General features: G+C 41.9%; 1 protein-coding gene across 1 annotated transcript; it reads right to left on the bottom strand.

Moving 5' to 3' along the window:
• Positions 1–1292: 1292 nt before the first annotated feature.
• Positions 1293–23735, bottom strand: plpp2b (phospholipid phosphatase 2b). Its single transcript, XM_042057170.1, has 6 exons — positions 23201–23735; positions 10275–10426; positions 9612–9874; positions 9247–9304; positions 4173–4349; positions 1293–3539 (listed from the first exon to the last, which is right to left on the bottom strand). Exons 1-6 carry the CDS (start codon positions 23259–23261, stop codon positions 3390–3392), a joined length of 861 nt encoding a protein of 286 aa, XP_041913104.1. The 5' UTR covers positions 23262–23735; the 3' UTR covers positions 1293–3389.
• Between the last annotated feature and the right edge of the window lie 1398 nt (positions 23736–25133).

Here is a 25133-nt window from a genome sequence, read left to right as displayed (position 1 = left end):
ACTAACAGAGCTCATGCTACTAGCTCTCAAGGCCAGAAATCAGAAATCTGAAAGCCATCCTGTGATACTGGCATTCCTGCAGTGCTGCCAGCCAGGTAGGAGGGGAGCGCTGGTGCCAAATAGCGCCTCTGAAAATACCAAAATCACCCAGCAGCCAAGTCCCATTTTTACTCTTCTGCTGCCACAATGGCGGTTTCTGTACCCCTTCATTTTGTGACACCAAGGAGGAGCCATTCGGAAAAGGCAAAACACAAACATGCACAAAGGCGTATTCACCACACCACAAAACAGAGTGGTTTGTTTAACTTAGTTTAAAATATTTATTTTATTCGCAGCAAAAAAAGCACCAAATAGGTGTTAATGCCACTATTTCACTGAGTGTAAAGAAGCATGAATTGGCTTTGTCTGTGCAACCCTGCTGAAACTGCATAGTAGCTCAATGAAAGGCTTGTGACCAAAATGGATAAAACTCCAAAATCCCATTTTGAATTATTTAGGATTTGGTTCATAAGAGCTGGCATAAAATGTCTTGGGCAACCGCAGTTTACTTGTACACACACTGCCGTTTATTTTGGTCAGGAGCTGCATTCCAGTGCACTGACGGTCCCCTCCTTGCAACAGAGTCCCCTGCTGAATCCTGGACCTTGATTTTAATTAGTCTTGTTGAAAAGCCAGGAACAAGTCAGGGGCTTCTTTGTGCAGTGCTTGTATAGCCGGATGGTGTGGAGGATCTGAGTCTTGTGTCTCCTGCTAGGATGCCTTTGAGTTGACCGCGGTTTGATCCACCGGCTGCATCACAGTCTCTGAGAGGTCCACACACTGTCCATCGCTCTGCTTTTCATGTGGTCTAGTTACTGCCAAAGGAACAGTGACTCATCAGGACAATTAGTCTCCACCCCTGAGGGAGAACCCAGAGTCAGTGGCGGTCAGAGAAGAACACTGCTAAACTCTTGAGGTAGTATGTGCATGGTCCTAGTGCCTATCATCTTACTGCCTGGTGGAACTTTCACACACTTTTAAGCAGACTAATGAAAGTCTGTAGCACACCATATGTATGCACAGGAGGCCAGACAGCACTAATAGGCAAGGAAACCACATAACACAGCTACTGTGTCTGTATGCAAGATGTGAACAGGATAGTGGTGTCAGATTGACATTCCACTCTTAAAAGAAAACTTAAAAGTGGCAAGGAACCATTTTTTAAAATGTTTCCTTGTGTGACAGATGTACAGACTGAAAAGTTTCTATTATAATACGACTAAAGTCTTCAAAATCATGCATTCCACGCATTGTTCAAACATGTTGGCTTTATTTCTGTAATTAAATAAATGTGCAAATTTATGTACAATACTTGGAAAATGTCTAAAATAAGGCACAGTTCCAGAGTCATTTTTAATATGGTGTAAAGAACCGTTGTCCATTAAAACACACCTTTTGGCAGGTCAACTTTTATGCAAAATTACCAGAAGGCCCAGAACATGAGTTTAGAGATAAATTGCCATTCTTCCTCAGAGTGGAAGGGAAAGGGGGGAAACAATACACAGGTTAGACTGGTGTGAGGAATATGGGACTTTGTAGTGAAAACAGTTTTGGAAGACCAGAGGGTGTCGATAGCTGCATAGATCTATTAGTCTTTACAATCACTGAGAGTGTGATCTCATCTCATTAGCAAAAGTAAATAGGACAGGAAAGCAGAGCAGAAAACTTTAGCAGGTACTCCTGCCAGATGGTCTTATGAGGAAAGTTTCATACAATTATATAATTATGATCTCATAACAAATGTAATGGATAGGAAAACAAAGGGAAAACATCTAGTTGTGTTTAAGAATAAATATTCATATGATTAGTTCTGCGTGCAATAGCTATACACAGCGAGGGTATGTAAATTTAGTTTTTTTTACTGTATATTGTGTGTGTGTGAGAGAGATTGGTCATCGATTTTTGAATAGTGGTGAGTGTGTACGCAGAGATAGCGTGAGTCCTTTACAGAGTTACAATTAATCTGGCTGGGCTTAGTTTTCTTTACAACATTGCAGTGCCAGTGTCGACATCAAACGTGCGATAGACATAAGGAGGGGGACATGTCACCCTTTAATAACGCTTCACAGGGCCACAGCAGTTTTAGAAAACCTGGCTCTGGTCAACATGCTATGTAGCTCAATGTACAAGTAAAATGATTGTAGTGTAACTGCATGTGAGATTGTCCTCTATCTTAGCAAAGCTTGTGTTCTGATACAGTATGTTCTGATCTTCATTCCCAAAACCACCAAATGACACATTCTGAGCTGAGTCCTGACGTGGGAAACGACCAGGGAACAGACAATTTCTCTAGTTTTTAAAGCCCTGATTCATTTTTAATCTTATTTGACATAAGAAAAGACAAATGATAACCAAGGCAACACCAGAGGTGAAAGTCAGTGATGTAGTGGGATATTGCTTTTGAACACCTTGCATGATTGTAAACCGAAAACAACAGATGTAGTGTCTCTTGTGTCCAGCCTGATTCTCATTGGCTGTGCACAGGAGAGCAGACATCAAAGAAGTTTCTGTTACTCATACCAGATGCCCAAGGTGCCATTAAAGAACTGGCTACACAGCCTCTGATGTGACTTCCTCTTTTTGTAAAGAAATCGTATTAGAGCCAGGTGTGCCTATCTTGTAACAAGCACAGGCACTTTGATGCTCTCTATATGGCAAAACAGACCCATGCATTACTTTGAAACAGCTTAAATAAAAGAAATGGTGGTATATGGGTTAAAAGTTCAAGTTAAAAGCTTAAAATATCAAAGTTGCTATGTTGAATGTAATGTTATTTTGATGCTAAAAATATAGACTGGACCCAAAATTGGTTTGTAGTTCCATACTGTGATGCTTCATGATTAAGTTTTAAACAACAATTCAGACAAAATGTGCAAAGAGCTTATCCATTTTCACCCCAAAAGCTAAATGCGTAAAAGTGTCCATCTGATACAGTCGTAGGCCCGCCATTGGCACCCCTTAAAACTGGTTAAATTAAAATTCCATCATAAAAAAATTCACCTAAATGTCTACTTTTACAACATCAATAATGATGTTCAGGTAAAACGTTGGTTCAGCCCCTCCCAGCAGGGAGGAGGTAGTCATGTCTCTTTTTTTGCAAGGCAGGAAGGCTGTTGCTCTCAGAACAACAATAACTCTGCCCCAGTCAGTCCAGTGGCCTTATGGGATTTGTAGTTGAGTGGTTCACAAGCCAAACGGGAGAGTCAAAGGCTTGAGTCACGCACTGAAAATGGTCAAGAGAGAGTTTGCAGAGCCAGGTGGCAGACTTCCCTCCCTTGTGATGCCTCTGTCGGGTGGGGTGAGGTTTTCTGTGCGTGAGCGGAGAGCTAGGCCCAGCCTGGCTCCGAGTCTCACACGGGGCCAGGGTAGGTGTAATGGTTGTTGTGTTCGGAGTCGACCATCTGCATGCTGGGCTTGCGCTCCAGGGCGTCGCTCTCCACCGTCTCAGGGCTAGAGCAGCGAGGGGGCCGCTGCTTGAAGAAGTCCGACACATAACGCACCTGACAAGGAAACGAGGGAAATTGAGAGAGAAAGAGAGACAAAGCAAGGGAAACTTTTACCAAACTTTATCTACTTAAATTTACTTGATAGGTATTTGTAGTACACAATGTTACACATCATTATGAGTATACACAACAAAGGCATTATGATTATACACAACAAACAAAAAGAAAACTGACTGACAAGCAGGAAGGGACTTATGACATGACCCATCAGAGTGAGAGACAGAATATGAGAAAGGCAGGAAGCAACAAAGTAAGCCAAAATGACATGAAGAAAGAAATGGAAGAGAAAAAAACAATACAAACAGGAAATACATGCTGGCTAGAAACGAAGAGAAAGAAAAAAACAGTTGTTCCAGAAGCTCCATGAGGACCCGGTGCTTCTAATCCCAGCTGGGGGCTCTCTAATTGCCAACAGCAGTGGAGAAATCCATGCCCTTCTCTTCTCTCTTAGCCTTACTCTTTCTCTGTCTCCCCCACTCTCACTCCCTAGTCATCCAGAAAATGATTAATACTTTTTAAAAAGGTACTCATGAGAGAAAACGAGAAGTAAGAAGAGGGACAGAGGATTAAGATGTGTGTGTGTGTGTGTGTGTGTGTGTATGAGGGGGTAGGTTGGTGGTTACTCACAGTGAGCAGGGCTATAAGTGCTCCCTGCAGGAGCCCCACCAGCACATCGCTCCAGTGGTGCTTGTAGTCGGACACGCGTGTGTAGCCCACGTAGACGGCGAACGCCACCAGGAAGAACTGGATTGTGGGCCGCAGCAGCCTGGCCCACTTAGCGACCAGCCGGGCCTGCACGTACAGCTGGACATAAAACGGAGAACAGGAGAAAAGGTCACCAAGAGCGAAATGAGAAAGAGGTGAAAGAAAGAAAGAAAGAAAGAAGTATACGTATATATACTCTTTTGATCCCGTGAGGGAAATTTGGTCTCTGCATTTAACCCAATCCGTGAATTAGTGAAACACACTCAGCACACAGTGAACACATAGTGAGGTGAAGCACACACTAATCCCGGCACAGTGAGCTGCCTGCAACAACAGCAGCGCTCAGGGAGCAGTGAGGGGTTAGGTGCCTTGCTCAAGGGCACTTCAGCCGTGCCTACTGGTCGGGGTTCGAATCGGCAACCCTCCGGTTACAAGTCCGAAGCGCCAACCAGTAGGCCATGGCTGCCCCCAAGAAAGACTGCAAGAAAAAAAGCAAGACATGTAACAAAGAGAGGAAAACAGGCATAGAGAAAGACATCATGATGCATTTCAATATACACTTATACGCCATAAACATGCATGGCAGCATGATTGAGTGCTGATGAAGCTTTTCTGTTGCCAGCCAGTCTCAGCCAGAGGGAGAGAGCATGACAGCATGACAGCATGGCCATGGGATGTGTGTTTGTGCTGAGTGGACTGTCAGCCTGGAGCACTTCCTCTGCCGCTTTCCAGGCCTGGATTAGCTCGTTGGTGGCACGAGGCCCAGTGATAGCAATGGATACGGCGAGCTGTCCCAAGTGTGTGTGTACTCTACATTTAACAAATGCCTTCATCCAAAACAGCACACTCGTCAGTGATGTAATGTGTCCTGCCCTAGCAGATAGGTGGAGCACAGATTTAGTGTTATGCCTGCTGAACTACTTAACCACAGCAAGGTTTCAAGACGCTTGTGGAACTAAGGACGATCCATTTGTAAGAATGTTATTGAGTTAATCTCACAGGCAGCATTTGAGAGTATTATTACACAAATGGCTCAAAAGCTTCGTTCTGCTGGGCTGTATCTGCCTAGGAGGGCTGCGCTTGTGCCAGCATGGTTTTTAACAAGCAACCAGGCTTTCCAAACAAATCCAGAGGCTCGCTGGGGGAGGTATGTGACTTGGCATTCTCCCCCACTAACCACACACACACACACACTCACAAACACAAACACAAACACACACAGATCCACATGCACACAAACATACTGTTCACGCATGCATACACTCGCACAAATGAACAAACACACACCTACGCATGTAGAGATACATAGGCCACATCCATGCACCTATGCAAAACATCATAACTAACTGCAGCCCAAGGGCCTTTGATGTCACTGGCAGACACAAGAGCTCTGACTCACACCGTTTGCGAAGGACACATTATTCCCTCTTAAAGAAGGGAAAAGAGAACAGATACCCTGTGTGTCTGAAGTTTATGAATGCATGACCCTTTGCCTGCATCTCTGGAAATGGGCAACAGCCCGGTGCCCTCCACGCATTCCCCCTGTTGGGCTTTGCTCTATTGTATTCATCTCTCCAGCTTACCCTAAACCAAACGCTATCCTTTCATTATTTCGCCACAGTTAAACCTCCCGATCTGGTTTCTGGGGCAGAGGTATAAGGCTGTGCTCAGTGGGAGGGTAGGGAGAGGGTAGGCCATGGAGGATTATTCCACAATCACAAGGGCATCGGAATAGCTTCAGTATTTCAAAACAAGGCTTTTCAGCTGGAAGGTCTACGTGTAGCCTCTAACCGCAGTGTTGTGTTGCATACAAAGATATGTAAGGTATTACTGTATATTATATCAGCCCACCGACACAATACACGATACTCTCTCTCACTCACACACGCACACGCAGACACACACACACACCCCTTATTACCACCAGCCCCATGTTTCCTTCCTCTTACGTGTATGTGTCACTTACTATTCATTTCTATACAAACCAAGACGGTAGATTCCTAAAGAAACGCAAGCACCCACACCATAAGTGTATCTAAATTAGCTATGTACCAAAAATTACATTTTACCGTGACTCGAAGAGCTATAAACAGTCTTGTAAGGCTGCATGTACAAATCCGCTCGGAGTTCCAGTGGAATTTTGAGGTAGCGACGAGAATTCTCAGTCTAACTGTTCATGTGCTGTTAAAAGGGTGGAAGTAGACGACCCACCAGGCCAGCACTAACCTCCGAGCGTGGTAAACAAAATCGGATATTTCAGGCAGTAAAAGCCCCGGTAAGAACCAAACCAGATTTTGTTCAAATCTACACATCTATGGCTACTGAAAAATGTAAGGTTCATTTATCAAATGTTATTTTGAAGCAGGGCTCCGAACCGGTTCAAGGAACGAAAACGAAAACCGAAAACGAACGGAATTTTACGGAATTTTACGAGGAGCGGAAACGGAAACGAAAACAAAATGGTCTTCAACTGTTCCGGAACAGAAACGTTATTCTGAAATCCACAAAACCGGTTAATAACGTTTTTTTTTGTTCTCTATATATTTTATAAAATTTCACAAAAGCATATCCTATGTCAGGGAGACTATTTCCGGTTGTGCGAAAAACAAGCCCGCATCTACACTGTTAATGTGAGCTAACAAGCCGCTATGTAGCCAACTACTGTAGGCGAACAGCCTAATAATTTGATTTCTGCAGTTTGAAAAAGAAAAAATGAATAAATGGACCTTTGGTCCAAATGTGTATATTTTGTCTTGCTGTTGTAATGTAACCTATCCGTCTGCCACTTCGGATCTTAGGCCAGCTCGTAGCGTAGGCTACTGAAACTGATTTGGAAATTGTTTGTAGCCCTATGCGTAATAGCCTATTTTGCCTGTCCACGCCTTGTTGTTTTAAAGTCGGGATTTGAAATGTTTGCTCAATTGTAGCCTATTCTATGTAGAAGAGTTAAACGGGAAATATGAGATAGGCCTTGTCAGCAACAGACAGGTTCGTTTATAAACAGGGTTGGAATTATAGCGCAAGCCTTTGAAGATCTCCATATGGATAAAACTATGGATAAAAAAGCTACAATCAGGTAAGGAGTTTAGCACGTATCCAGAAATATTTTTGATAAGAAATTATTTATAGGCATAGGTTAGGCCTACAGTAAGTCTGGCTATGGGATGGATAGCCCATCTGAATGTTTTTGGATGCTGCCTGTGATTTATTATTTTTGGGCATAGCTACGGTAGGCTAAATCAAGGGGAAATAATGAGTAGGGGAGAGCCGGGACAGTTGAAACACTTTTTAATTAAACGTAATTTACATAGCAATCGTACCACACTGAAAGCTAATATTTGGTCACTAGTAACCTACATCTGTCCTCTGTCAAATACAGATGCATTTTCAGCTTTGAACAAAACCGTTTGGAATTATTACAACAAAAGTGGGATGTGCGTAATGTTTCATTCGTCCCTCCTGGTCGGGACAGTTGAAACAACATAAGGGGACGAATGAAACATACAGTTTAAGCCATATAAACATCCAACAACTTCGAAATTTTACTACATATCATGAATGGTACTCCCAAAAGTTTTTATTTTAGATATATTGTTGCAGGGCTATACGTCTTTGTGCATGTCTGTTAACAACTCATTGCCATCATCATGAAGCGTGTATGAAGCGGTTTTTGAAATATCATGCCCTGTGGATGATTCTGCCATGTTTATAGCTAGAACGGTAAGCTTTCCCATTTATATCATGTTTATATTGTTGAAAATGTCGTTTCACTAGGTTTTTAGGTGGGTTAGGCCAATGCACATCCAAATAAGTAGGCTTAACGACCCACCGGCCGTCAGTCTCCATAGGATAACATGGGGAAACTCAACCCCCTATCTGGTGGGCCCAAATGTATTTTCATCTTCCTAAAACTGTTTTTCTATGTCTTACCTCCATAAATAATTGTTTAAACACACCTATTTGTGCATTTAATTAAAATACATGGAGTTACAGCCTGGTCGGGACGATTGAAACACGTGTTTCAATCGTCCCGACACAGACATATGTCACTACAGCTTGATTTGCTTTCCATGTAAACAAGCATGCGATATGAAAGTCTGGGATTGTGGAGAACACTAAATGGTCTACTGAATAAGCATTAAGTCAAACCTTTAAATGAAAAACACTCATTGATAATCGAAAAAATGTAACCACTAATGAAGTTTACTTTTGCGCATCAAAACTCGTTTATCGCCAGTAACTCCGTGATAAAATGACATAGCAGGAAGATATTTGGCTGATAGAACATGCTCTATGTTTTGACCGAAGGACGTCTGTCTATCATCATCACACTCGGAGAAAACTGGATTGTTTCATTCGTCCCGTGTTTCAATCGTCCCGGCTCTCCCCTACGTCTCATCTAAGGTAAAGTCCACAAAAATAGACTTGATAGGCCCGCCAAACACTGCCGGAACTTTAAGAACGAACGATATTTTGCGTTCCGAACCGGTTCAGGACCGATATGTTTGTGGCGGAACGCATGCAAGAACGAAAACGTTAAACATAGGCCTACCTGAACCGTTCGGAACGGAACGTTTGAAAAATAATTTTGTTTTCAAGCCCTGTTTTGAAGTATTAAAAAACATCATTATTTTAGAATTTTCGGACGAAATGGATGATAAATGGAGGATCCTCTCACAGTTTCAGACCTGTTGTGATGATTTCAGAAAGTTTGGTCACACTTTACTTGGATGGACTCCAAAATGGATTCTACAGATGCTCAAATTATAAACAAACTATCTATTGACATTTAAGATTACAGGTTGACACTTAGGATTAGGGGTTGGTTTCATTAAGATGATGTACAGTAATTGTTTAAAAATATACATTTAAAAAATGTAACTTAAATTTCAACTAACCATCTGTAAACTCTCTGTGGGTGAAGTGGACTATCCAAGTAACGTTACTAAATTTTTTTCAGACACCTGGGAGTTACTTTGTGATAGCAGACACTTACCGCCAAAAACACCATGCAGTACATTCCAAATGAGGAGTGACCAGAGTAGAATGACAGCCTAACACGAAGAAAATAGAACACAAATGTAAACAAGTGATTGCTGGCCAAATAGCAGAGATTCCACAGATGCCACATGACATGGAAACCTGACCAAACAAACGTTGTAGTAATCATGACATGGTCAAAACCCCCCACATTTACATCCTTCAATGTTTATCCATTTTCTTAAAACCCAAAAGCCTGGGTCTGTGTAAATAACTCAATATGGACCAAAGAGCAATGAGTAAACAATTAATATTAGATCTGAGCGTGCAGAAAATATCCTCGCACCAATCCACTTGAATAACCCTGGGTGTGCAACCCACCTAGACTCGGTGACGTCCCTGGGGCTCCCGGTGCAGTTGATCTGTGGCACATAGCCCTTGCAGATTTTTGGGGCGCAGACGGTCATAAAATTAGGCCGCGGGCGCCCAATGGTAAACTTGGCCAGATCGGTGAGGGACTGGCTAACGGCGGCACCAAACAGGAAGGTCCCGACCACTTTGTACAGGGCAGCCGCATACTGGTTGAACTCCGAGTTGGAGTAGATTTTCTTGGTGTAGACCAGGTAGGCCTCACCAGAGCTTATCTGTGTGGAGGGAGACACAGAGGGAACTGATCCATGTGGGAATAGCCAATAAGAAAAAGGACAAAAGATGGAGAAAGACTATAGAAACTATACGTGAAAAAAATTGTAAATTTACAATGCATAGTTGTTAAATGCTTATGCAGCATATGTATGTAAGGGAGAAATCTCTGTGTTTAAGAAACTGTATGATTTGACAAGACCACAAATAAACATAGTTTATTAATAAACATAGTTGTATAGTATAAAGAACACAATGAGAGAGAAGCAAAGGAAAGAGAGATTAATTATGTGCAAGTCAACCTGATGGCAGAGAATAATAATGTCAAAGCCAGAAAGACGAGGAGAGAGAGAGTGAGATGAGTGCAAGAGATGGATGGATGGCTGGATAATGAGGACTCACTATAATGACAGTGCAGGAGATGGTGACGGCTGCCAGCAGACCGTGGGTGATGGTGTCGGGCTTCAGGGGGTATCGGATGCTCTCGTCGTCACAGTAGATGCCCCGCTGGTATGGCCGGAACACCAAGTTCATGATGATGAAGGGCAGGGATGCTAGAGGGACGGAAAGGGGGACAGCAGGGGTCACTCGTCACACTCCTCATATTCCTCACACACAACAACCTTGTCCTGTGAGCCTCCAACTACACCCAGACAACAAACTCTCTCCTCTCTGATCGGCCTAGTCGTCTACATGTGGCTTGTCCCGTAAGCCATCTGTATAACAGGGGTTTTACTATATAAACCTTAAGTACTATGTGTGTTACTTTATTTACCAGTACAGTGCCTATGATACTGAAGTGCATGCTAAAAGTACCTATTGTTCTGGGCTGAGTTGCAGGGTTTAGGGTTGAGGTAAACTATACTGGTTAAAATAAAGGGATTACAGCACCATGTATTGTCAAAACTAGTATTTTGTCATCCAACATTTGTCGTCTTTGGACATGACAGTATTCCAAATGCCCTAACTATTACTATTACTACTATATAACAACGACTATTCTAACTAATGTGCCTTTCCTTTCTCTATCTCTCTCTGGAAGGAAATGTTTAGTTTCATTAGAGACTAGTAGAGACTAGACTATTAGAGATTAGAAATGGATAAAAAAAAAAAAAAAACTCTGACTAAACCTATATGACCGTTACGCTAGCAGCGGTCCTAATAGCACTAACTGTAACTCAATGGAGTGTATAAAGAAATGTCTCTTCATTTAGTTCCTCCGGAGAGGCTGAGGGCAAAACAAAAGGACACTGTTACTACTGTGCTACTGATGAGGTTTAATCCAACAACAAAAGTCTGTGCTAGAAATAAAAGGAGAGCTAGACTGGGTGTGTTTGTGGTTGAAATAGCAATTTTTCAGAAACATTTAAATGGGGTGAGTAAGTAGATTGGAAAAGATGTTGCATATTAATACAGAGCAATACATGTAAATACTATGTACTAAACTAAAATGTAAAAACTAATCTACTAAAGACCATTGGTTCTTCTGACAAATTGTGTCAGTGCACTTAATGTGCTTTCAGTAGAAGTGCCATGAAAAATTATTTCCTTAAATGAGAGCTTATGAATGCTCTTAAAAACATGAAAGTCAACATAATAACCCCATAAAACCATTTTGTAATGGCTGCAAAAAGCCAGTGGACATGTTTTTCGCTTGATCCTACACAAGTGTAAATATTATGGTCTTGTGCCACAATTCATGAAGCTAAATAACACAGCTTTGTCAACAAACTTCCCTAAATATAACAACTTCATGAGCAAATGGAAAAAAAAGTTCTTGAGAATTTTGATGATATATCCAAACCGCCCCATAGCTAACATCTTGAGGTGAGACTGTAGGTCATAGCACCACACAGTGATGAACACATCAGGCTACAGAGGTTGATGGTCAAACTTTGATCATTGAATTCTGTTAATGGACAAAGCTCCAACTATGGGCACACATAACACAAATAAAGAGTGGCTTAGAGTTTTGTTTGAATGGATGAATGAAATTGAAAGAGAGAGGAGGAAAAGGGTAAGAGAAAGAGAGAGAGAAAGAGAAAGAAAGAGAGAGAGAGAGGATCAGCTAACATCATCTGACAATCCTCAAAGAGCTAAACCAGTCATTCAGACCAGTTGGGGATTCAGCATCTTGCTTCAATACCCCTCAATAAATAGTCAGGAGTCAGAAGAATAGTCCAGTGCTTTTAGAAACATGGTCCTGGCTGGTCATTCCCTGCTCTAGCTGACTGCCAACTGTAGTTTAGTCTGAGAAAATATTTATTCCCACGTATCTATTTCTCCTGGTTATGTGAAAATGTCATAAAGCACAGGAGGGGCACATTAAGGTCAAACCTCAAGTCATAAGACAGCACAGAACTCTTAGGGGAAGGAAAAAGATAAAAGGTGAAACGAGGATAGAGATTGTTCTCTTTCCCCCCTTTTTCCCTTCCTGTTTTCCAAATACTACTCTTAGAGCAGAGGACATTGACAAACAGTGTCTGCCTAGAGTGTGTTCACAGCTGTAGCCAGGTTTCCTGTGGTCGCAGCACACTCTCTCTCTCTCTCTCTCTCTCTCTCTCTCTCTCGTGTGCACCTTAGGCCACTGTTTCAGAGACACACACCATACCTCACATCCCCACAGCACACCAACAACACGGACATGGACACAAGGGCGTGTTCATCCTGTCTGGACCTGCAACTGCTGAGTTAGTAGGTTTTATCTGACGTTGGACTCTACACCACTGTTGGATCTAACAGCATTTGCATCCTCAGCAATGCTAAAAATGGAATATTAACAGCTTATGACAACTTTTCCATGAAGTGTACATTTCACCAAAAATGTATTAGCATATGAACAGTGGCTTGGTGTGTGTGTGTGTGTGTGTGTGTGTGTGTGTGTGTGTGTGTGTGTGTGTGTGTGTGTGTGAGTGAGAGTGAGAGTGAGAGTGAGAGTGAGAGTGAGAGTGAGAGTGTGAGTGTGAGTGAGAGAGAGAGAGAGAGAGAGAGAGAGAGCGTGTATGTGTGTCTATGACACTGCAGTGTCACGCTATACCCTGAGCTCATGGACAAAGACACATGTCTTTGTTGAGAGTAAACTGAGACAACAGGAAAAAGCTCCTTTGTGTTCCATATGAATGGACAATGGGCTATGAGATAAATAGTGTTATCTTTGTGGGCTTTCTGTGGGACAGTGCAGCATCGTCTGGCCTTGAACGTTGCCATTTTATCAGGCTAAGATGAGCTACTTGAGCCACCACTTGAGGTCTGGGTGGATCATCTTTTTCATTGTTTTATGGATTTGTACACCTCTAATGTTATTACCAGACAGGGAGTGAGTTTAGAGGCTGGACCCGTTATGCTTGTCTTTCAAGATGCACAGGTGGCTCTTGAAGTTTGATAACCTTGCATAACGGTGAACTTTTACCAACCATTAATGGAAATGTTTTTTAGATTTGGTCTGCAACAACATAATAAATGTATGAAAGGTTGCAATCCTGGGATTACAGTATCTGAAGTTTTCTTCACTTCATTAACAAAGCAATCTGTTTGCCATTATTCATCTGAAATGCCTCAGGGATGGAAACAAGTGAACACCACCGGCGCCCACATATGAACCAACACCAGAGGCCATGGACCCAAACACCTCTTAAACTGAACGAAATGTATGGAGTCAACTACAAGCAGATGTGGACGCTGGAGGAAGATGGATTCCACGCGCCACGTTGAACCTCACGATGGTTAAAGCAGCACCCCAACTCAGCTTCATCAAAGGCCCTGAACACATCATATAACTCCCTGTTGCTTCAGCCCGCCTGGTCTGGTGGCTCTGTCAACACAAGGCAGCTGCAGCCCACCTGCCATCCAAAAGAACATTTCCCACTTACTGGCTAAAACCCTTTTCATTGTTATCAGTGTTTGCCCAGAACATTCTATGTGGAAGTGGCGGAGTGAAAGGAACCTTTCCACAGGCGCTTTCAGCTGTGACACTGAGTAAACCCTCCGAGCACCACATAAGGGCCTTTAATCCCAGAGTCACAGTTCAAACTCTGAGAGGAACTGAATGACTGTCGTTGCCTGCAATTGGCTGCAAAAAGTCCCACTCTGACAGAAATAACGTTGAAGTGTCGAGAAACATATGTCTGAGTTTTCCGTTCCCAGGTCCCCCTCTGACACATAGTTGGATGGAGAGGATGGCAGCCGATAAAATATTGTGGAGAGAATCTTAAAACTCTTTGTTGCAGCAGGACCTGTGACTAGATTCTTCCCAAGGGCTCATCATAAGAATTGACTGATGGGTCTTCATGCAAGACCAACATTTATAAGAGGGCTGTTTTTGACTATTACTGAGTCTGAATATTGAAATCATTTTTATGATTTAAAAAATCATGACCTCAGTGGAAGAAAATTCCCACTGGTGCTATATTTTTCTAATTACATCAATGCATTTCATTACTTTCTGCACTAACAAAAAGTATTTCACCACAACTAAAATGAAAGCACATAAATGTTGACTCTCTGAACAGTATTTCTGCAACATTCCAGTTTGCACACCATTTAACTGCAATAACATGCCAAGGTGTGATCAGTCAGGGGAAAAAACCTCTCTTTCAAATTTCTAGGACACATAAATTCTCCCTCACAGTCTAGAAAATATGCAAATGTTTTAAACATTTGGGCCATGGAGTTTGCAAATGACCTGCATAAAGAAGAAAGATTTGCATGTCTTCCCCTTCCTTTCCTGTGACATGGATCCTTGATCTTTCCAAGTTGGTGTCTGCATCCTAGCCCTGTTAAAACACTAATATTTGAGAAGCAATAGACTATGCCACATAAAGTCTACACTCCGACAAGGTTAACAGCTCTGCAATTAAACGGTCAAAGTTTGAGGTGACATGTCAAATACATTTGAGGCAGGGCAATCAGAAACTGATGTTACAAAGCTTAACAGCAAATCATGGGAAAACTGAACAGCAACATTCTCAAGTAATTTAATTTTCTACAATTACCGTATATAGTCCTACTAATTTTATGATTTGAAGCTTTAAGTCTGAAACTGTAGTGTAAACAAATTATGGAATTAAAACCCTGTGGAAGAAGTCTGAGGATATGTTACCTTCAACTAGTTATAAAGATGTGACAAATGGAGCACACAACTAACTATGAACACAATTGTGTCTTTGTTTCCATAAAGTTCTTAAAATCTTTTTAGCTGACACATCAGTTTCATATAAGGCATATCCTAGGACAGTACAAGAGGAAGTGCATGGGTGCATGGGTGACTCATCTTTCATAAAAAGATATAAATTAGGGCCAAGGTCAGGACAATGAAGGCCAAGGACAGTAACACCCTGAACAATATCTTCTCCTATATTCTGTATTCATTCTATGGATGTACAGTTAGTGTTTACAGGTATACATATTTTATGCAGTTTCATGGAGAAGAGTTCAACCAAAGTTTTCACAGTCAATTATCAGTGGTTTCATTTCTGTATGTGACTAAAACACTGCTTTTAAACTTGACCTTTATGTCGCACAGTTGCAGAAATGGAGAACATAGTGCGCAAGCATTTAGGAGAGATTAAGGTATTGTAAAAGGCTATTGGGGTCTATAATTGTGCTGTTGAATTCAGGACCATTGCTGTAGTCATTTTTCATTGGTTAAGTGTGTTAAGTGTATCTTTTGCATGGACCGAAACAATTGGAATTGCTACGCTAACCTGGGACTGCTGGGAGCAGCTACTTAAATTGAACAAACACACAAGCAAAACTAAAATGATACATAAACTCCTTGGCAAAACCATTTAATTTTGGCACTAAACAGATACTATTTTCTCATTTGGGCAAAACAGTCAATCCACTGAAATGTTTCAGGGTCGGTCCTTTATGTAATGCTCTCACACAAACACAGTCCCTTGAAAAATAAATGTTTTCACCTGACGTACCGTAATACAAACATAAACACCACAGTCTAGCAAGGAAATGTGATGCTGACTATGACTGTCAAGTAGAAATATTGGTTTTGCAGGCATGCATTTTTCAACATTACATCTTAAAAGAAAACGGTAAGGGTCTAGGTAGTTAAATACTGCATGCAAGATGGATTTGGAGAAACGAGGAAGTTGAAAGGAAAAGGATGGTTATGGAGGAAGAGAGAGAGGGAGACTGTGTCAATAGAGAGCTGTGATTGGACACCACCACGTGAGTCTCCTGCACAGGAAATGGCGTTTATGGAGTATAGCCAACTAACCAATCAATGACTGGCATCAAAACTTCCCTGTTTGAACTCACAATGATGCCTTTTGAAGTGACAGGAAGTGGCAGATCAACATATCCTGTCTGACTGAAGTGTAACTGAAAGATCTGAAAAGTTCAGCCCCTTTAACTTGGATCTTTGGCACAACTAGCACTTAGCATGCTGCAGAATCGTTTATAGGAGCGTAATGGTACAAAGTCCAACATATATTGCTCTCTTAGGGCTCAACCGATGGCAGGTACCAGATAGGCAAAATGACAGACACAAGGACTCACACGTGCATGTTAAGAGGGCAGACCAGTAACATATGCCTGGCCTCACACACTTCATTGCAGACATCATACATGCAGGTGTTGCATTTGAATGTGGGGCTGAACATATGGGCTAGTTCACTTTCAGACTAATGAGTTTTTTTGGATCAGAGGTCCAATTGGCACAATGGTATTTCTGACCTCCACATACAGCAATACTGTGGTGTCAAGAGAGCTAAAGCTAATCTGCAGGGACGCCAACACGTCCAACTGGTAGAACACTTGGGGGAACACCTGGTAGAGAAAAAACAAGACACCCACGGTACATGACTCATTCAGACAATTAAATCAGGTTAGGGTGAGTGAACAATGCAAAAGCAGGCTGTTGTAGTTACTAACAATACACTCTGGCAGGAGCTTTAAGTACCCTGAGTTTATGAATTAGAGCAGAGAGGGTCACTGCAGACTGGATGTTCTCCACATTTAGGATTTACCAAAGCTCTGGCTAATGAAAACTGTAGCAAAAACAACTGGGAACTAGGTGAAAGGAGGCATTATTCGGCTAAGCCCTCTGTATGCACTGGAGGTTCCAGACATCACGGCAGTAAAGCAAAGACTGTGGCACGCACAAGCACTTTGGCCTTCACAAAAACAGCAGATTACAGCCTCTCTCCCTCTCTCTATTTCTCTCTCTCTCTCTCTCTCTCCCTCTCTCTGTGGCCATATCTTCCCGGAGCCTCCTCTCGCTCCATTCTCTGACTGCCACCACACTCCACAGTGTTTTTCTCATTCAGAGCTTCTCCATCCCACTCGTCGCTTCTCTGTCCCACGCAGCCGGTGCCAACAATCCTCACAAACGCACCTACTAAAAATACGCCCCAGAGGGGTGGAATACACACAACCGCCTCTTTTCTATTCCCTTTTTAGGGCTGCTGATGTGCAATTACTGTACATGGAATGATTGAGGCACGGCCTTATTTGAACACTAAGCTCACTGACTAAAAGACATCCTTTCTCCGCTGCCAGGAATGCGGTCAAGACTCACGCCTGGCTCATGCCTCACAAGTACTGTACTCTGCGTCTTTCTACAAAGGTGCAACTTCCTCTTTCCTAATCCACACAGATGGGGTGTATAAGTATACTCTTTTGATCCTGTGAGGGAAATTTGGTCTCTGCATTTATCCCAATCCGTGAATTAGTGAAACACACTCAGCGAGGTGAAGCACACACTAATCCCAGCCCAGTGAGCTGCCTGCAACAACAGCGGCGCTCGGGGAGCAGTGAGGGGTTAGGTGCCTTGCTCAAGGGCACTTCAGCCGTGCCTACTGGTCGGGGTTCGAACCGGCAACCCTCCGGTTACAAGTCCGAAGTGCTAACCAGTAGGCCACGGTTGTGTTCTAGGGCATCAAAGCATTATGAGTCAGAAATCATACATATAATATATAGTGTCTGTTTTTTTTTGTTTGTTTGCAGTTATAGGCTGTATATTTATAATTTGGCAATAATCACACACCCACTTACTGGGACCACATATGGGATATGACACACCCAAGAATAAATATCAGAACATTGAACTAATTTAACCTATTGACTAACATAGAACTACTTAGGAAGTTTTGTTAAATGATAAGAATAACTGTTACGTCAAATCATTCATTGATCAGATTTGACTGAAGAACACATATGAATATTTATATTTCACTGCTACGTAGCCCAGTAATCCAGTGGCTGCTGTGTAAATTCTGATCATTTCCTGAGGTTACGGGAGAGTGTCTCAGACAGAGATGTGGGTTCGCGTTCCCTCTCTAAGCTCTTTGACTGTTTTGGATGTGATCCTGTTTACTCAAGACTCTGGCCAGCTTCTTATCCTCATGTCCAACTAACCACAGCAGCGTCCACATAAAAACACTGCCTTTAATATGAACCAACCACATGAGAAACAGCTCCAAATTAGGTGCGCTTGGGCATATTAGCCGCAGAGTGATCGCTGGTGTCTGATTGTGTTACATGCACGCAATCATCTCTATAGTCGTCTTTCTGCGTCTGCCTGTCTGGGTCTTTACACTCAGCATGAGTGTGTGTCTGAGTTTGTGAATGTATGTGAGTATACTGTACGTGTGTGTGTGTGTTTGTGTGTGTGTGTGTGTGTGTGTGTGTGTGTGTGTGTGTGTGTGTTTGAGTAAGTGTATGTGTGTGTGTGTATTTGTGTGTGGGTATGTGTTAGAGTAAGTGTGTATGTGTGAGTATGTGTTTGAGTGAGTATGTGTTTGAGTAAGTGTGTGTGTGTGTGTGTGTGTGTGGATGAGGAGCTCCTCTCCTTTGCCCTCGGCTGCAGTCTCATTCGCAGGGTTGAGCTGAGTCATGTGGAAGGTATGTGCTGATCGCACAACCCTGGGCTGCAGGCCCTGGAATCCTAAATCACCCAGAAACGCCCTCTCCCTCAATCTCTCTCTCTCTCCCTCCTGCATCCCTCAACAAACACACTCCCATTCCCTCCCTCATTGGCAGTGCCCCACCTTTCATTCTTTTAATCATATTCCCTTCATCATTTCGCTCATCCTTACTCCCCCTCCCTCCTTAAATAGAATGAGACATTCTGACACACAGTCATATAGCAGAGATGACAGTGTTATTAAGCAACAATGTTCACAGGAAGACAACGGACTGTCTGGTCAGCAGCTCTGTCACTAGGACTTACAGTACTGTGCTGTATCGCACAGCATGTGCTTACACAGACTCCTAAACTGTTGTCCTCTCTTTGAAGACCGGGCACTGATGGGGTCAGTTTTCTGTTGGAGGGTGAAAGAGAGGGTGATTCCCACTCTCCAGATACTCATGACTGCATCTCCCCTGGATGTCTCCTCAGTTTGCCTGAGATGGAGATCTGGGCAGGCAACCACTAGCTAAGTATGAGGAGAATAATCCCAAATTATACAAGAATGAAGCATCATGCCTGTTGAATTCTTTTTAAAAATCACTTTCTTATCAATTTCTTTATTCATTTATATATATGGTCATATTCATACATTTCAGCCATGACTCCAAATAGTAGCATTAGCTGAAAGACTAGTTTTCACCTACAGTGTCCGGCAGGGTTTAGAGAGGGGTAAGTAATAGATCTTCATGTATATTAGTAAATATTTGCTCCAACTCTCCACAACTCTAAAATGTTGTTGTTTGCTCTGCTTACAATGACAATAAAGCCTTTCTAAGTTCATATTTTATTTAGCCTATTCGTTTTTGGAATTGTATTAATGTAGTAATGCATGGATATCATGAAGTGAGGTCTGTATATAATATGACGCTGGGCCAAATGTGACTTCAGTACTTTGTGACAAGTCAGATGACAACCCATGCACATTCTGGTACTGAATAAATATTGATAGATAGTACCTGATAGTACCAGGGTTTTCTTCCTGGCTAAATTCCCAACCTGGCTCATTCAATCTGCTCCCTAATCATCCCCCAGTGTAATTGGCTCATTCACTCCCTCACTCTCCACCTCAAGCTGGTGTGTGGTGAGCGTTCTGGCGCATAATGGGTGCCGTGCATCACCCAGGTGGGTGCTACACATTGGTGGTGGTTACTAGTGAGGTCCCCCCATCCATGCGTTGTAAAGCGACCTTGGGTACCATGAAAGGCGCTATATAAGTCGAAGGTATTATTATTATTATTATTATTATTATTATTATTATTATTATTATTACTTGATCAAAGTACCACTGATGTTTTCACTGCTTTCTGTTTGAATCAGTAATTCTACTTTTAGCTCTGCTTTAACAAGCTCATTCCCACCCACAGTTAGACCAAATTCCTCTCTGATTGTCCCCAGATCTACATTGTAATGGGAGAGCCTGTAAGAAATACACTATAAGGCTACCCTTATGCCTGGTCTTTGACCACAACAGCCAGACATTGAAGTTGCCCTCAACCAATTAGAAGTTCCATAACAGTGCACACAGTACTGTTGCTGAAACAGCTGATCATCGATCTTATGATGTTTTTCTTTTCTTTTTTCTTTACACAGCCCCCTCTTATCCACTCTTTATACACCCCCCTCACTCCTCACTGTTCACATACTCGTTCTTTACTCAATTTGTGTATTACACTGAGTAACTTTGGCGAGTCAAATCACACCATTGCCTAACAGGGCTTGAGCTCATAAATCTCTGCTTCTCTGTGGTCTAGTGCCAAACTCTGGGCCTTAATAGCAAACATTTGTGGGTCAGTCAACATTATGAGAAGCAGACCATACCAGTAGAGTAAACAAGCGTAGAGAACAATTGTGAGATGTTCTTGCAGTAGTTGGGGTTCAATTTCATTCTTCCTAATGCTGACAACACATTTTACAGTCATGTTGCCACCAAATAAACTGGTAAATGTGGATTTAAACTCACTGATTGTTTCTTCGAATTGAGAGCCAAAGTAGGCCAGCGAAGGTATAGTCTGTGAGCTGAGCCAACACCCATAGCCAGTGTTTGTGCTGAGGGTAGACTTACACAGACAGAGGAAAAGAGGCAGGGTGGGTACGGTGCTGAGGGTCTGAAGATTGGATGTCAAACAAAGTCCTGCGAGTGGAATGTCTGGGGCCACAAAACCCTTTCACCAGCAGCCTGCATGGTGGTGGACCGATTGCCTCTTACTAAGGTGTCATAAGCCTCCACCACCTGTTGTCTCCATTCTGATTGTGTTTGGAACGCACCTCAATCACCTGTATGTCAAAACTATTTCCTTTGTTATTTCCAGTCCAAATATTGCTAAAATATTTAGAGTTTTGGATTACCAGTATTATGAAACTGGAATGGATTGAATGAACACTATTCTATGAGAGGATTACACATTTGCCTAGTTTTAATACCTCCTCAATAATAAACCATAAAACTATCTGAGACTGTTGGGATTTCACAAATTGTTAAACAAAGTGTTACTGTTATTATGGCAGATGGGACATGAATCACAAGGGTAGGCAGAAGTGGCAGGCTTTGGTGGGGTGGGAGGGAAACATCTGCATTGCTGCATTTCCCTGGGCTATATTTGGGAACAATAGGTTACCATCAGAGCTAGGCTATATTGGGTCTGTTGTTGCTTTATTTCTGTCCCTTATCTCACTAATCTAAACCAATGCATGTATCATCATGTGTGATTCCAGTATTTGCAATAATATCAGCAAGAAACAAACAACTGTTTCTTGAATACTATGTTCTCTGTGATATAAGAGATGAGGATTATGCCTTAAGTGCTTTAAGTTGTGGCTACAACTAACGACTATTTTCCTAGATGATTAATCTGTTAGTTATTTTCTTGATTAAAAAAATGAAAAAGCTGCAATAAGAGAATGTTGAGGTATTTTACATAATAAATTATTCAAACTGATTTCCAAAATAGTTGGCAATTAATTTAAGGGTTGACAACTTATCGATTAATTGATTAATTGTTGCAGCCCTACATTAAGTGATTCATTTAAAGTGATCAGTACAAAGGAATAATATAGTAACACAAATTCGCTCACCGCAAACTTTCCCAACTATGTCCTACAAATATAAAATCTATATAAATTCTAAGCAGTTCTTCTGTAGCACATCTTACGATCCTCAATGTATCATCATACAACACTGGCAAACACTGGAGTGGAGCTTTTGTTGATATTGGCCAGACTACACAACCTCTCTACTCAGAGTGATTAAATGCTCCTCTCTATCTGGTTACACAACAGCAATCGTGAAGTTGAGAAAGAGACCCCTTATTTGACACAGGCGTCATGCAAAGGAATTGAACCCAACCATGGATATCAAGACATGACATGTGCACATACCAAATCATAGCAGTCTATTCCCTCAAGGACCATCTCGGAGTATTAACTGCAGCTACTGACTGATGCAAGCAACCAAAAGAGTTAATCATATGTGGGAGGGGTGCACACAATCACTTTGAATACAACTAACTCACATTCCTGTGGCACAGTAATAAAACATCATAAATGAGATATGATTGAAGGTAATAAATAAACACTTGCACATACAGTGTGTGTGTGTGTGGGGGGGTAAGCAACTGAAACGTCAAGCTCCGCACATGAGGGCCTATGTGAAAAAGGTGCTTAAGAATTTTTGGGCAGTAGGGTAAGCCAAAGCCTGTGGAACGTTATGAGCAACTGGTATCACATTTCCATAAACAAACATAACGCTTCCTGAAAGCTTGGGTAACTCCAGTAAATTCGGAACAACAGGAAAAAGCCCACAACCATATGCAATTATGCAAGAAACAGAATGTTACAACAGGCCATAGACAATGATCTTATTTGATGGTTGGTACACAAGTCAAGAAATAATTTGAACCATAACACAATGGCTAAAAGGAGGATGTAGGCCTGCATCAACAAACCAATACCAAATCGTGTGGTCATCTCACAAAATATTTTGGGGAGTCTGTTATGAATTATGATACCCCAACAGAAAAAACGGGGGGGGGGGAGGTTGATACAGAGAGAGAGAGAGAGAAAGAGAGAGAGATGGAGGATAAATAACTTGCTCATAGACTAATCTAATAGTAATAAAAAGTATGTCTTCTTGCACTGACCTAAATAACTTAAGATCGAGTATGCTAGGCCAGGGCTTGGCTGACAGATCATGCCCTGACTAGTGTTATAAACAGTGTAATTCAACAGCATTGCACATATCGCTACATTTCAAGATTAGAAATAGAAGGTATAGCGAGTCAGTCTTTTACTAGGCTATTTAACTTTTCAGCAGAGTCATGAATGAAGGCTTTATTAGAAGATAGTCTAATTTAAATAGCATATTAGGATAAAGACAAACAAGCTGAGAAACTAGATTGTTACTTACCCACGAACACACATAGAACATCCACGAGAACGTAAAGCTTCTTTTTTCTCATGTCAGTCATAGCTTATTATCTATACTGGATAAAATCTCTAATATATGAAAATCGTTCAATAATCTAAAACATCTGGGAATTTTGTGATGTCCGAAAAATCTGTAGATTATGATATACACCACAACCTGTACTGAAAGTTCTTCTTCCGGCTTCTGCTATACCTGCCTGCCGCTGTTTACTGAAAAGGTAACTTCGGCTGTAGCCTAGGTTGTGACAAAACGCCTATATCTGGTCAGACTTTCCAACTCTGAGGTCCCTCTGAGCGCATATTGGCTTTACGCACACACAAAAGTGACGGTGAACTAAGTTAGAAACTAAGTTAGAGCAAAAACAAAATTAGAGCTTCCTTTCCCAAGCCACTGACATTCACTTCCTAGGACTCTCCACAGCTCCACATCTGACGTGAGGGGCGTTCGCAGAGGATGAAATGTCGCGATCAAGGCAGCTCAGGCTATAAACCACGAGCTGGGAATCGGAAAGCAGGGTTGTTCTTGAATTCCTACGTCTCCACGTGAAACAGCTGGGGGAGGCGCCAGTGTGTAATAAACGTCAAATTATCAATTTGCTTAACCTCACATTGAAATTAACACATCTGCCCATAGACACGGATAGCACAAAGCCAAGGACTACTCTACACCTAACATAAAAAGACAGTAGGCTATGAAGGTAAAAGTCCTTCGGTTTTGTTTTGACAGCTGTGAGATCTTTTAAATTATAATTGTGGCACATTACAGGCAAGCAACTGGAGACAGGGAGGGAGATTTCCGAATTGGAACTTTTATGTCTAATTATTTCAACATGCGTTCTCACAGCTAACTGTTCACTTTCAGTCCACCACCTCTTCAAAGGTTGAAATAGAAAAAGTTGAGAGTTGAAGTAAAAAAGGTAACAAGAAAAGAGGGTCAACGGGTCCTTTGGGTACAGTGGCTCAGTTATGGCAAGGTTTGGCTGCTTGATGTAAAACTATAAAATAACAACTGGATAAAAATAATAAATGTGTGTGTGTGTGTGTGTATGAATGTGTGTGTGTCATTAATTACAGTCATGAATCACAGCCCACACAGAGACTAGCACAGGGAGCCAGGCTAAGTGTGTGGGACCACAGAGGGGAAAAAACCCTTGTAAAAAGTCCGAACAAAAATCCCTAATGAGGTGTCAGGCCACCAAAAGATGGGGTATGTGGAGATTTATTCAACAGTTGTTCATTGACAATTGACAGTCAAACTGAGAATGTTGTCATGTCATCAAGTTTCCATCCTGTGATCTTCCCACATAATGTTGGGACTATTCTCTCTTGTAGACACCACTGACAGTCTTCAGTTGACTGTCCCAAATGAATGGAACTACAAATGGAATTATGTTCCATAGTTATTGAATTATGTAAACCAGTAAACATCTTATGAATAATGGCTATTAATATCAACAATTTGTAAATACTCCCAGTAAGAATTTGATGGAGTGGGGTGGTTCTCAATACATCCAGAGTCAAAGCCTGGAGAGAAGTGCAAATTCACCTCCTATTCAGAAACTCAATGGTGACCTGGTTACGTAAACAGCTCTCGGGAGACACCCACTGTTTTCTTTTCTTATTGTTCACAAATGAAGAGGGAACTCCTCTGGGCTTAGCACCACCTGCTTTGTATGGAGTCCTATTTTGGCAGCTCTTTATTCAGCCCTGCTGTGTCCTCCCCATAATTCTCTGGTCCAGGCCCAGTTACACCATAGTGGATCCACCAATGGCACACTATTTCGAGACTATAGGACACACAAGATTAAGGCATAGCGACTGAAAAAAGAAACTGTGCTGAGAAAATACTTTTTTTTTGTACAAACCAGCTTAGGCTCTCATGTTAACGTTAGATCCCCCCCTGTTTTGGTCAC

The sequence above is a fragment of the Alosa sapidissima genome, chromosome 12, assembly GCF_018492685.1.
Source record: "Alosa sapidissima isolate fAloSap1 chromosome 12, fAloSap1.pri, whole genome shotgun sequence".
Taxonomy (NCBI): Eukaryota; Metazoa; Chordata; class Actinopteri; order Clupeiformes; family Clupeidae; genus Alosa; species Alosa sapidissima.
The sequence above is the reverse complement of the archived record's forward strand: the minus strand, read 5'-3'. Positions and strand labels throughout refer to the sequence as shown.